The sequence below is a fragment of the Paramisgurnus dabryanus genome, chromosome 19, assembly GCF_030506205.2.
Source record: "Paramisgurnus dabryanus chromosome 19, PD_genome_1.1, whole genome shotgun sequence".
Taxonomy (NCBI): Eukaryota; Metazoa; Chordata; class Actinopteri; order Cypriniformes; family Cobitidae; genus Paramisgurnus; species Paramisgurnus dabryanus.
In genome coordinates, this window is record NC_133355.1 from 19,526,291 (window position 1) to 19,541,577 (window position 15,287).

General features: G+C 37.4%; 1 protein-coding gene across 1 annotated transcript in view; it reads left to right on the forward strand.

Annotated features, from left to right (window-relative positions):
• The first annotated feature begins 1,932 nt into the window (after nucleotides 1-1,932).
• The window catches only part of csmd2 (CUB and Sushi multiple domains 2), a 364,270-nt gene continuing 350,915 nt past the window's right edge, over nucleotides 1,933-15,287 (forward strand). The window contains exon 1 of the mRNA XM_065292427.1: nucleotides 1,933-2,724. Within this exon, the coding sequence (XP_065148499.1) occupies nucleotides 2,535-2,724 (190 nt within the window). The 5' untranslated portion in view covers nucleotides 1,933-2,534. The remainder of the gene's footprint in view (nucleotides 2,725-15,287) is intronic.

Sequence of the window (15,287 nt, forward strand, 5' to 3'; positions counted from 1 at the left end):
AAACATGGACATGTGCCAGTGACATCCTGACCAAGAGGCTGTGTGATGTTGTGCTCTTGTCCTTGTCCAGATCACTCACGCTCCTAAAATAGAATCATGCGTTGTGAAATGAGATGGAAAAAAATATTAACTTTACAAAATAAGAGTGGAAATGTGCAGAAGATGTGTTTTGAAGAAAAGTAACCAAATGCAAAGTTTTGGAATAATCTTTATTTTTTTGCTTTGCTGTATGGACATATGTTGCCTCCTCATCTAAATACTTCATGAGATTTTATTGGTACTAAGCTTTGTGGAGTCCACATTCAAAACAGAAGGCAATCTTGCTGTAGTCCACCTGAAATGGATTGAGTTGATGTTTCAACGGACCAGCTGGGACAGATGGCAGATTCATTAGCATAGGCTGCCTTGGCCAGATTTTGCATATAAGGTACTGAAGCACAGTTAAATTTTCTTTGTATAAAACTATTATTTATTTTCTTTACTGGCTTACAGAATTAATAAGCCAATATTTATAAGCCATTAATAATTAGTGCTATTTTTATGGTAACTTACATGTTTTATAATGAAAGCCAATTGCTGAGATGTTTTTTCTGTTTTTTTTTTTTTTATAAATTTTTCAACTCCTACGTTTATACCAAATTTAAGGACTTCTACAGTTTATAATGTATCATAATATTCATAATAAAATGTATATTTTTTTTAGGATAATGCAGCTATGTCATCTGTCAATTTTGTTCCAGACTCAAAAAAATTGTTGGTTACTTAATATTTTCAACACCACCGTTGGGTCAGAATAGGACAAACCCGGATGTTGGGTTAAATTAACTCAAAATTTTTTTATATTTGACCCAATAATGTGTTTAAACTATCCAGCATTTAGGGTTGAAAACAATCCAGCATAGGTTAAATTACCAACCCAACAGTTTGATTTTTGCCCCTTTGACCAAACCCTGGGTTAAAAGTACACTGTAAAAAAAAATGCTGCATTTTTGTCAATTCAACGCATATTTTTATGTTACTTTAACTTTAAAAAATTAGTTAAACAAAAAAATTATATTTAAATTTATAAATTATGTCAACTTTTTTAAGCTAAAACTTAAAATAGTAGGTTGAATTGACTTGCAAAACCAAGTTGTTTTAACTTCCTGCTGCAATTTTTTTTTTTAAATGTGTAACCCATCATTGTTTTAGAGTGTATCAACAAACAACATCAACAAAAACAACAATATATATAAAAAAAACATGATAGAGTAACATTGGATTATTTGTTCTATCCAAAAAAGACAACGTTGCATATTTTTGAATGGTCATATAACACTCTAAAAATGGCTGGGTTATTTTTTACCCATAATAGGTATTGGACAGAACACACTGCTGGGTTAAAACTGACCAAATGCTGGGTTGTTTTAACCCAACTGCTTGGTTATTACACCTCATAGTTGCATAACAACAACCCAACATTGGGTAATTTTAAACCCAGCATGTGTTCTGTCCAATATTTAGGCCTACCAATTATGGGTCAAAAATAACCCAGCCATTTTTAGAGTGAAGTGGCAAATAATCACAAAATTTTAACTTGACTTAAACGAAATCTTTAGGATAAAAGCTTTTGAGACTTCAGTCTCAAGTTCAGATCAAAAAGTACATAATCTAATATGTATTTAAGGCATATCTATTTTGCTTAAAACGTGCATAATATATTATTACATTTATTTCAGTAATATACATTTCAGGTATACAATAATATTGATTGTTGCACATCGATATACTATTTTATTTAATAATATGCAAGGAAAATATATGGATATTTGTGGAATATTATATTCATTTTAATATTCATACATGTCGCAAAGTAAGAGAAAGTGTATAAAAGTGAGTGAGTGAGTGAGTGTGTGTGCGTGAGAGAGAGAGAGAGAGAGAGAGAGAGAGAGAGAGAGAGAGAGAGAGAGAGAGAGAGAGAGAGAGAGATGCAGTCAGCTCGTGCTGCAGTCGGGCTCTTCATTTCATTTGGTAAAGTCTTAAGAAAGTGAGCCCATGGGTTTTCGGCCGTGGAAACCCCTTAACGATTATTTTCTTGCGTGGAAATTATTCAGACGGTGATGAAGGCTGTAAACTTGCGTTAGTGGGCGGTGACAACTTCTGCATCCTAGCGCTCTTTTCACATTTCCAGCTGTGAGTCACTGCAAGAAAGACAGAAACGCGGATTTTCAGCGCTTATTCACTGGAAATAAACCTTAATTCCGCGCATGTGGGAGTGCATAGGCATTTGCTGCGTTTCCCTTTTGAAACCAATGCCCGGCGGTATTGTTTATGTGAGCTGTTAAGAGATAAGATACAGTCCTCGTTATCAGCCTTGATTTTTTTGGTGAGAAAGCGTCTATTAGAATCGACTCACCCCGCGGCTCGCTTGTGATGGTTCAGTCCAGCTGCGAGAGTCCAGTCTCGATGCACTGGGATTTTTCTCAGCGCCGACACCAAGTGAATCTCCCTTTTAAAACCATCTGATAACCGTGCCTGCCAAAAAAAATCCCACCATGAGCGCCTCTTTGAATTGTGACAGAACGGGACTCGTGAGGACTGAGTGCAGATGTACATACACCGGGACGAGGAGATTGTATAAGGATGGTATCAGGTTTTGTGCGCTAATGAAGGTGGGAGTACAGGCGCATCATTGGAGCGGGGTGCTGTTCTTCTATATGGGGCTGCTGGCTGCATCGGCTAAGGGTGAGTTTTCCGTGATGCATGCGCACGGACCACGGACTGGTCTAGTACGCGCGCTCCCTGTTGCCATCCATGGGATCCTTATGTACTTGTTATCATGCAACCCTTTGACATGCGTATATGGACTGCTGTCATTGACAAATACATGCCAACAGTATGGCATTTCATGTTGGGTCATGCGTTTCTTGATATGGGTGCGCATATTGGCTTCAATAGATTAGATTGGAATCTGATACCGGTCAAATAAGGTTGTACATTGATTAGCCAACTAGACTGTATCATTTATAAGGACATGGTCCTGGCCAAACAATCCTTGTGAATTGGTTGGTACCAGTGTTGTGTCTTCCGCCTTGGTCTGCCCCATGAAACCATAATATGTTGTTTTATGCCTTGGGTACACATGTTGGTCCTTGGTAGGTGGGGGAAACTGCCACTTAGTTAGTAAAACGTGAACAACCACGTAGATTAAACGTTTACAAAATAGATATACGCATGTGTGTTTGGCGCAAGATTTCGTGAGTGTGGGAGCCAAGAGTGAATGAGTGAGTTTGGGAGGAAGGGGGCGTATGTGAAAGCGGAGGCTGGGGGGTTGGTTCATGCCGACAAAACAGGTCTTTGACTGCGCTGTTAGAAAATAGGATATTTTCTTTCATTTCCATTCAAACAGCCAAATTATCCTCTATGGGTCATTATTTGCTGAATTGATTGAAATAGAGGCATTGCAACACAAAAAGGCAATTCATTTGTCCAACCATCATTAGCCTTGGAGCAAAGTAATCAGAAGACAGTTTTGAAGTAGGCTAGCCTACTCATTTAGCCAAGTGTCATAATATACAGAAAATGTAAAGTTTTCCTTTTGAAAAATGAGTTGCGAATGACACGAAACAATGGTAGCATAATTGTGGTTATTACAATTGTATGCAATTGATTGTAATCCGTTTTATGATAAGCTTGGCCTAAATGTCATCACCACAAGTATTACTACTTTTGGATTATGATTCATCATTCGTTTTCCTAATATATTCTGCAAAGGGATGAAAAAAAATCTGATTAATGAATCAACAAAGCTGGTTGAGATTTTATGGGCACATACATGATGTGAAGGTGTAATATCATGAGCACGAGTCTGGAAAACACTTGGAAAGACGTCAAGCAGTTTCCCGCTTTTTCCATTGAGCGGCACCAAAGCTTCAGAATAGCTCCGTTTAGCACGCGCGCTCTCGGGTCTCACATGCTTCATTATTAAACCGTGTATTTCGTGGATGGCTTTTAGAGTTTTCGTTTTAGCGCATAAGCTATGATTGGTGTAATATAATGGGCTTTTTTCAAGCTCGAAGGAAATGTAAATTTAATGCCCGTTCTGGTTCTCGGCAACGACTGAGCTCATCATGCAGGCAATCTCTAGATCAGTCCGATTGAAAAGAACCTATACTGTACAATAAAATGCGCAAAATATTTTCTCATGCCATATAAGTGCATTAACACAAACTTGTTTAATTTTTTCATAACCATTTGAAGTTAAATAAATATATAGATAAAATGCTTAAAATTAAAACAAACTGCCTATGTTCATCTCAGTGTACTGCGTGGATCCCTTTCTCAATAGTGTGAAAGAATGGTAATCGTTTCGGTAATGATGTTCTCTTCATCAGACTCAATGTATCAGCCTTACAGAAGCACTCAAGATGAAACACTTTTGCATTCAGGCCAAATAGTATGAGACATGAGAATATGAGGGTGCTTGGCTGAAAACCGTTTTCTTTGCGCACAATCATTGATAGATGATGGCACTTGACTTCATAAAAAGTCGCAAAACCAATGTAGTTCAATGATGCAACTTGGTGCAAGGCTCTGTTGAACACGAGAGTCCGTAAGCATGCAGAGACTTCTTTTCATCATGCTGGTGGGAGGTTGGCGCATGCATTCAGTGCTGGACAGTCCCTTGGGTGTTTCTGAAAATACAAAAATTCATATAATCAGATCCAAGTAACAAAAAAGCACTTTTTACTATTTGCACTATTTTGGCTTGAGGCAGTATTCACTACATTAATTGAGTCATTTAGCTAAGTCCTTTTTTGCTGTATAAGAACATTGCACAGTTGTTTAAAGTGGACAGGGAATCTCTCAAAGCGACCAGTGTTTTACAGCTGCAGTTTTGCGTCACTTCAAGACCACGGACAGCGCCACTCGCGCGCCCTTCTTATCGCGTGTTTTCCACCACATTACATCATCAGCGCCCTTCAAAAATTTTTAAACAAACAAAGACTTTTTTATACTTACTTCGTGTCATAAAAGGAACGAAATAACTAACATAGTTAAATGTTTAGTAGCCTTAACATCTTTACAGCTTAGCCTTGACTCTTACGAGTCAGGACCAAGGACAGCTCCCACCAGAGTCAGGCACAAATCCCCTCCACACTACACCGCACAAAACACATTGCATTATTATTTTTTCTTACTCAACCCTAGCATCTCTCTTTTCAAAGTACACCTGACAGTTGAAGGAAAATTATCACCTGCCAATCTGTTTGCTCAGACGTTAAAGGTAAAGAAATCTAAGGAGGTTCGCTGTTTGCTTGCAAGTCCCAGTGGGTTGGAGGATGCCTTTGGCAAGTATAGAGAAATTGTTTACATGGTGACACCAGTAGTTACTCCCAAGTTTCCATCATTTGAAATACAGTGTTTAATTTTAGATGCGTTATTACTTTAAATAATTAGACCAAATGAAAATGTCAATATAGCCTAACACTGACAACATAAGGAACTAGTGCAAACAAACACAGAAGATGTATATTCACAAGTCCATAATGTTAATATAATATTTTAATAGAGTTGAATGTAAACAGATCTCGCTATCCTTAACTTGATTTAAGGTGTAATAAGGGTGAAGGTGTTGCACAGGTGAGCCAATTAAATATGCTTTTCCAGCATTTTGATTGTTCCGATTAAATAAACATGGTTCTTCTATACTTTCAATTAAAACTTCATTAAAAATAAAGCATATTTCAAGTATACAAAAAGTACATGAATACAAATTTAAAACAGAGAAATAAGTCAGGTGCAAATGAAGATAATTTGGTAATTTTTGATAATACAATTTAATAAAGTTCTTTTTGTTTTTTTATGTTATTATATATTTGCTTTTATGAAAAAGCAGTTTATGAAAAAGCGTAAGACTATTCTCCCTTATAATGATATAGTGATCACATAATGCGCACGCACTGTCAAAAACATACACATGCTCACTAATCACTAATAATACAGCCCATGTATTATTTTAAGTGATTATTTTTTTATTTCTTTGATTCTTTCTTTGTTTAAAGGCCTAGATAGGAACACAACTGTCTAAGTAAAACAAGTGATGTGGGTGATGTTGACCTTGGTAAGACAGCAACAGACATGAAACAAAGTTTGAATGTCTTAGCAGTTCTTCACACTTGAGATGTCTGGTGTCTCTTTTTATTAGTGTGCTTTTAAATATATTAGGTTTTTGGGTATAAATGACTCAAGGTCAAAAATAAATTTAAATATCTAATAAATTATTACAGTGTAAATGATTTCTGCAAAAAGAAACAAATATTTATTGCATACTGGTGTCTTATACTGTCGTATGAAAATCTAGCAAGTGCTTTACTGATTCTAAGCAGTGGTGGGTGTAACTAGTTACTGTGATTTAATTAGTTTTTTCTTGAAAAGGGATTTAATTACAGTTACTTCTGATATAATTAAACTAAATACTGTTTATGGACTGTAGAACAATTATATAAAATACAATAAGATTTAACATCAAAATTTAAAGTCTAATGTTAAAATGCATGTTTTTATTCATCTCACTTTAAATAATTTGGTAAGTTAATAAGAATAATCCAATTCTCACTATTAACTGGTTGGTTATTAGCATTAATATTATTGAGATATTGGCTATAATACTTCACAATATTACATATTAATGCCTGATTCTCCAAAACCTTAATCTACATCCTTAATCTTGCCCAATTCCTACCAATACTTAAACTTTGTAAATAACTTTACTATAAGTATTATTAAGCAGTAATTAGCAGTATATTGAAGTAGTTAATAGTGAAAAGCGTGACCAGAATAATTTATGTAATTTTATCTGATGTATCTTTGTATCATTTAATAAATAGGATTTAGAAAGTAATAAGTAATACAATACTTTTGAAAAAAGACTTTTGTACAGTAATCTAATTACATGATTAAAGCTCTACTGTGTACTTTATTGAGTTAATTCTTAACAAAAACCCATGTTTTCTTTCAAAAGTATGTGCTCATTCATGTGTAATTACTTCCCACCCACTAATCAAAGTATTCTCGTAAGTGTAGAATCTGCTATTTAAAATGCATATCGTCGAAGCGCTCTCTGGCTGAATCCATGTTGTGCCTCCATCTTTGAAATACATTCGCCGACGAGGGACATTCCTGAAATTCAAGCTCCGCCTTTCGCGCTTTCACTCTACACTCAGGTGGCCGATAGCTGAAGCCTCCGTAGGTTGCATGTGTAGGCGGTATACGTCATCAAGACAGTCTTATTTCAGAATATTAACAATTATAAAGCTGACAATTATTCTTAGTTAATTGTAAATTGATGTAATATGCGTATGACTTGCGAATGTAATGCTCAGTTGATTTAAATAAACCAGGCTTGATGACGTATCTAGCCTGTGACCTGCGTAGCTGAATCCTTCGGATTTTACAACAACCGCACACCGTGATGAACCTGCGATCTAATGCTTTGATTTGAAAGCCTGTTGAAGACATATTCTCGAGGACATTAAAACAAGCCGCCAAGGAAGCGAAACGGGGATTTTAAACGACAACGTGACAGGAGAAACATAAAGACCAAAGTCAATATTGGAGTTAGTTTTCCAAGATGGGGCTCAAGGGACACTGAAGTTTACTTTCTATATTCTCCACAGGTAATTCAGCATATTCGTTTACATCTATACAGTCCATGTTGTAAACTTGAAGTTTTATAGTTCCTTGGCTAACTTTAGCATGATTATGCATAACACTTGTTAGTGTAAACATGCATGTGGTTTAATGTGTCCGAACGGACACACGCCGTCTCTCCGCCCATTTATGTAATCTGAGGTACTGAGATAAATGTTTTTCATCTTTTCTGACCTCTAGCACAAACACACGGTGACAGCGCTATTTTTAGCCTTTCATTGATAAAAGCGTCTGATCTGCGCGTCTTTCGTTTCATTTTACAAGCGTGTAAAAGTTGCGCGATCTTTTTTCACCAATATCAGAGAAAGCTCTTACATATACACGGACATGTAACGTTTACTTAAAACATAAGCATTGTACTCTGACATAATGTTTGACACAATACTCTGATAAAAGCGTTTGATCTGCGCGTCTTTCGTTTCATTTTACAAGCGTGTGAAAGTTGCGCGATCTTTTTTCACCAATATGAGAGAAAGCTCTTACATATACACGGACATGTAACGTTTACTTAAAACATAAGCATTGTACTCTGACATAATGTCTGACATAATACTCTGATAAAAGCGTCTGATCTGGGCGTCTTTCGTTTCATTTTACAAGCTTGTGAAAGTTGCGCGATCTTTTTTCACCAATATGAGAGAAAGCTCTTACATATACACGGACATGTATTGTTTACTTAAAACATAAGCATTGTACTTTGACATAATATTAGTTCGCGTCCATTTAAACCCGTCATGGTTGCTTTTTGTATGTGATTTTAAGCGGACATATCATGACAATCAGACTTTTTTCATGTTAAACATAAATCTGTGTGCTTTGATGGATCACAGGCAAAGGACATTGCAAATTGTTCATTTTTTTCTCATTGCTTTTGCTTTGTAGCTACTGGAAGCCATGTTAACCTTGGCATGACACGGCTGGGCCACCGTACGAGTTAAAACGCGTTCCGAATGGGGGGGGCTAGAAAGTAATATTCAGTTACTTGTCACATAGACTTTCACCGCTAGATGGGAGTAGATCTTACACAGTGGAGCTTTAAAGATGAAATAAGTAACCAGTAATTAATTACTTTAAAAAAAAAAAACTTACCCAACACTGACTTTAAGTTACATTTTTAATGATTTTTTTAAAATCAGTGGAGGCCGGTGACTTCTTTTTTTGAGGGCACTTGATGCGAAGTTTGTCACAACATGTATGTAGCCCATCGTGTGTGGTTCGTAATTTCAAAATATGTGTTTTGCGCGTCGAGTAAACCTATGTGCATTACATGTCTTGTCAAAATAAGTGCCTGCTGCAGACGCGTCTAAAGGGTTTATGATAAAAGAGACGCTCACGTTTGCCAGATACTCGCATAATCTCTTCCGTAATCAGAGTTTACTGTTAAGGGAGGGTCTTGCGTGTATTTTGTGAACGTGAGCGTCTCTTTCATCATAAACGGTTTTGACGCGTGTGCAGCAGGCACTTATTTTGACAAAACACGTGATGCACATGGTTCACATGACGCAACAAACACATATTTTGAAAACACAAGCAACACTCATGACAATCCGAACACTTATTTTGTATTTGCGCCCCTCGGATGAGCAGTCACAAGCTGCCACTCTTTAAAATGCACCCAAGTTAAAAGTTATGTTGCAAGCGTATAATGGCTTGGGAACCAAAGCATTAGATATCACTGTGATAGCACTGCAGTCCTTTGCTGAGACTGACTCTCATTGAGAGAATATAAATGTGTGGGTCTCTTACTGTCATCCAGCGGCCTCTATCAGTTGTAGATTGACAACAGAGATTCTTCTTTCCTTGCTTCCTGTCACTCCCAAGTCTTCTTAAAAACATGGATGTAGTGTGTTCTTATCTTTGATCTGCTGTGATTAGATTACACAGTTAATCCATTCATGTCTCCTCCACCTGAGCCTTGTTTGTTTCTCCTCTCATCCTATCCATTTCTCCTCTTTCTCTCTATTACACTGTACTTTGCTTCTGTGCCCTTCCTCTGTCCCTCTTTGGTATGTCACATCGCAGCCAAACTCCGCAACTGATTTTATTTTGGCTGAGGGATGTCATTAGTTACTGCAGACAGCCTCACTGATACAGAGCAGTTTCATTTTTTACCTCTGGTTGTCCACATATAGAATGAAATGTTTGCCCGTTTTTTTTTTTAATGCAGACAATGAAATAGGTGGATCGATGCCAGAAGATAAGAGAGGACAAAGCTACAAAGAGAGATCAGGAGGGGAATTAGCACATGGCAGAAAACAAGAGTCAGGCATGGGTGTTTAGACACAAAGAGGGCTGAGTGAGGCGGACAGACGTCAGGTCGCAGAGTGTTGGGCTGCTGCAGCCTGTTATCCGCTCTAATCCGTGTCAGTCCTGCGCCGCTGTCGCAGCAAACATACCTGTCAGCCTCCGCTTGTTCCATGTCCATGGAAGAAAACATTGGGATAGGCAGGAATAATGTGGGATTTTTTGGGTGCAATGAAAGGACAAATTTGTGAAACTTTCTTAGTATTTTTTTCAAAGGGGGGGTCACTAACTTCCTGTATTACAAGTTTAAAGTTACAGATGGAGAGGAAAGACGAAGTCATCTCAGCTTTATTTAGTTTAAGTGCGTAGCCTAAACACATTCAGGAAGTGATGTCATACTGTGTACAGTTAGTAGGTATTAGTATGCCTGATATAAGTTCAAGGGACAATTGGAACAAATCATTACACTATGCTTAGCCCAGAGACCGAGTCATTATTCATCATTTCCCATGCAAGCCAATCAATAGCGTTCTGTAGATGATCATTTTAATTCTTTAGTACCTCAATTATTCTGTAACTAAAGCAGCATTGATCCAGTGACACATGGACAGCAACCAAAGCAAAGCTGGAAGACAAGCAGTATGACTCAGTGATTCAATGTTAGAAAGGATAAAAACAAATCAAATGAACTAAACTGATCAAAAAGCAATTATTTAGGCTGTCAATTAATGCATAATTTGAATCGAAATAATCTCAATTTATCATATATATCAATATTTAAAGAGAAAAGCCCACAAACAATTCAAGATAATTCAGTGACGTTATAGTCTGTCGCAGTTGAATGAAACACTGAATAGAAAATGCAGCCCAGTCACATGAAATTACGCACCTATAGTCACATAATTTTCTATTCTTTTTTTGTGATACTGTCACGAATTTCCCCCCGTGTTTTTGGTGGTCGTATCACAAATTTCTGTTCATGTGTCATTGTCACGTATTGGTTACTCAACTTGAGAAAGTTACTCAGAAAGTTTTGTCATATTTTCTTACCATTGTCACTTCGATTTATACCGAGCCCCTAAGGCAGGGGTTCTCAAAGTCCGGACTCCGGTCCGGATCCGGACAGAACAGGAACTTGATCCGGACCCGCGTCCACTTCATATTACAAGTGCATTAATTTCTATGTGATTGATTAAATGTGTGCATTTGCTACTTTACAAATGCATATTAAACTTGTAAACCATTCGTTTAGTTTTTTTATTCTTTTTAGATGTAAGAATATTCCTGGTCCGAAAATAAAACGAGTTATTTAAAAATTTCCTGTGTGACGCTGTAGCCATCACACCCAGATATTATGCACAGCTACTTCATGTACTACGGCTTTTGATCAGTAAGTCCTTATCGATCTGAAATCACTGTTGGTTTGAGTCGTTTAAAACATGCATTTGAAAAAGCAACACTCGTCAAACCTAATCTTTATACATATTCTTTATTATCATGAAAATACCTGAAAAGGTTAGAAGAACAGCAATATAAATATATCCTTAAGACATTTCCTGGAGCTGCGTGTGTCTGGTTCTTCATCTGCAGCGCATGTTGAGTTTCTGCACGAGAGCGCCCCCTGGCTTTTGGATGTAGTGGCATTTCACCGTAATTCATTGAGAAGCATAGCAAGCATCATCAGACAATTTATAGGTGCACCCCTAATTTTGGTCAGTGTCTCTGCATACCAATATAAAAAAATAAATCCGACAAAATAGTATAAACCAATACTTAAAGTGACATCCTAACGCAAAGACCAAATTTAACCCTAAACCGAGGCGAAAATGGTTTGAAAATAGGAAAAAGCAGTTTAGTAACCAATACGTGACAATGACACATAAACAGAAATTTGTGATACGATCACAAAAAAAACACGGAAATTCGTGACAGTATCACGAAAAAGAATAAAAAAATTAAGTGACCATAGGTACATATTTTTGTGAGACTGGGTAGGAAAATGACATTATAAAATAAATTACTTGAAATAAATGTTTGGCCTGTTGTACACACTACACATTAGAGTTCCCTGTGTCATAGTGTGAAAGATTGCTATGTTATAATGTCATAGAAAGCTTTGACTGCCTTTATTTAAATGGGGATTGTGAATCGCAGTGATTTACTGGAAAAAGTTTGCTCTTTTTTTGTCGGTTGAGTGATGAGAAGTTGCGGTTATAGCTTCACTTTTGGAAATCCTTTTGAAACCTCTTATGAATTTTTAACATGATCGTAAGGTCTCAGAAAAGAGTTAAAGGTGGACTTAGCAGTGGGATGAGAGAGAGAGAGAGAGAGAGAGAGAGAGAGAGAGAGAGAGAGAGAGAGAGAGAGAGAGAGTCCCTTATTAAAAGTCTATCCTCTGTCTCGCTCATGTCTCCCCCCGTTGGCATGGGGACACCTACATACTGCCTCATTCTGAGTGCATAATAAACAGACAGAGCTACATTCATCCCCGCTTACCACCTCATTCAGACCCAGAATAAAGAAACTGGAGGGTTATTTAAAGAAAATCCAATCTAACGTGTTTGCAAACACAACTTCAATTTCGGAAAGAAGGCATACGGTGCTTAGCTATGCAGTTTTAAATCCAAGAAAAAGAAACAGCATGAGTAATTCCGTAATTCCTCAGCGGATAGGTCTTCGGTCGTTTCCTGTGAGCTCTGAAATGCAAGAAAGGGGGAAAAGAGATTAAGAGCACAAAGCTACGATGGCTGGAGCCGGCTGGAGCCAGCTTCATTGAAGCCCCATGTTATATCTGAACACTGGGCCATTGTGGCCCTGTAATGGGGCTGAAAGTGCACTAAAATACACTCCTTGTGTATTCTCTCCTCTGTCAGAAACATTTCGCTTTGAATGAAGAGTTATTGAGGTCAACCAGCCCATGTTTATCTAAAAAAAACCTGTTATATGCCATGACTGACATAATATAACACTGTAAGTGCATATATTATGTGAACTAAATACAGAGACATCTAAACTAATATAAGACAATCAGGCAGGTGTGTTTGTTCGCTCAATAAATACAATTTGAACTGATCTTATGTTTCTATGTACTGCACATATAAGGATAAGGTTTGAGTGGATTTGTGTGTGCACTATTAATAAGTTGTGTTGGAAACATCATAGAGCCAAGTCTTTCACACACCTGGATGTGCCACACGGATGCCAGCTGCGTTGATTGTTATGTGGACTCTGGTTGTTGGCCCCATTTGCTACTTGGCCCACAGACTACAGCAGAGATGCTGCTTCGCTCGATCAGAGCCAATCTTTTCCACTTTCCACTGCATTTGCCTCGCTATTAATGGTCTTCCCGATCACCTCACACAAACATTAGGTTAATGTATGGATTTACCCGGGAAAGCCAAGGTGGCCGATTTCCATTGTAATGGCGGCCATTCTACGGTTAATGCAGATATGATGAAGTTTGGAGCTAAATGCCCTGACACTTTAGAAGGTATATGTTGTAGGCAGGGAGATTTGTGGAAGAGAAAAGGTTGTTTTTTCTCCAGTGTTGGTGTATATGAATTCCCCATTCACATATGCCTCGTTGGTATGGTATAACTGAACTCAGGCGCTAATGCTATTTCCCCTGGTCTTTGAAAAAAAGAAAATATGATCGATTTGAAGTGCTTATGAAAATGGTGAGTCAGACCCATTTGTCTCTTAGGTGCCCAATTTACAGCAGAGCTATGGCAGGCATGCTAAAAGGAAAGCATTTCAAGAGATTGCAAAAATTATCTGCTATATGGCTTGCAAAGCATTAGCCTTTTTAACTCGGTCAGAAGTTGTCAAATGACATCGAGATGACGTGATGGAGAGAAACTGTAATGACTGTAATGGTGCCAAGTACCCTACATCACTGGGTAATGACCTGTAAAGGTGACTGTATCACAATTTTAAGTTTGTAACCTTTGTTTTATCTTAAAGTTTTCTCATAATTTGATTAAAATCTGTTGAAATGTCAGGAAATGCAATAGGAGTTCCAAATGTCCAAATACATAAAACCACATCAGGCAGTTTTGCTACAGTTCACAAATGTTAATTCCCAATAATGCATTTCTTGATATACTTTATAATATTGCTACCTTAATGCACGCTTGCTTACAAGGTAATAAAACAAACTTACGCCACTCTGGAATTTGAAGAAATAAACTAAGAGAGAATAAAATAAGATCACACAGGCTTATTTTACCAATAGTCATGGATGAAAATAACAAATATAAAATTATCTTTATTAAATACAATAATGATTAAAGAGATATCACTTGTACAATCTAGAAGTCAGCCACATCAAATCCAGTATATGACAAAACCTTGGTGTGCTCTTTAATGACCATGTGACTTTTTTACTCAACACATTGCAAAGACAAATCTTGCAGATTTTCGCTAAAGACCAGCCCCCCTTCTGTCTCTCCCTATATTGTGTCTCAAATGTCTGGTGAAAACTTTGTAAGCTGAATGCACACTTCTCACGTTATTGCTTTCCTATGACAAATCGTTTTGCTATTTTTCCTCGTCGCTTTGGATAAAAGCATCTGCTGAATGCCTAAATGTATAAGGAAAGATAAGATGAGATATACAAAAAATAGGCTACATTTCAGGCTACATTTTAGTACTTAAAGATTGCAGCAAAGAGCAGATCTTCATGGTGTGTGGTGCAACTTCTCTCATTACTAAGAAAAGCAGTCGATTTCCTCTTAAAAACAAATTTGTTGTAAACCATAGCTAGAACTAAATTGGTCTGCTTCGAAACCAAATTGCACACTGTTGCCAAGTATTTGTGGAAAGCAGCAAAATCCTGTTTGAGAAGTTGCTATATAATGGCACATGTCCATTAGCATATATATTACATCATTGTGCCATATTTGCATCTGCGTAATGTCGACACATTACATCTGATAGACAAAGTTGCTATGTTGGTTACAATTTTTGCATCCACTTTTTTAAAATTAGCTTTATGGGTGGCTCAGTGGGTAGCACTGTTGCCCTACAGCCAGAAGATTCCTAGTTTGAGCCGTGGCTAGTGCAGGTGGCCTTTTTGTGTGGAGTTTGCATGCTCTTCCTGTGTCAGCGTGGGTTTACTCCGGGTACAAAAACATGCAAGTTAGGCAAATTGGAGATGCCAAATTGTCCCTCCCCAACCTGTATACCTATATTGATAAACTTGTCTGCATCAACTTGTGCATGGATTAACTAGTTCTCACCATGAATATACCAGTAGATGCTGGAATGATGTAAAGAAATAAAGGAAGAAGGAAGTTTTACTTGAAATTTTAAGCAATTGCACAGCTTGCTATTTTTAAGTAAATCCAGCT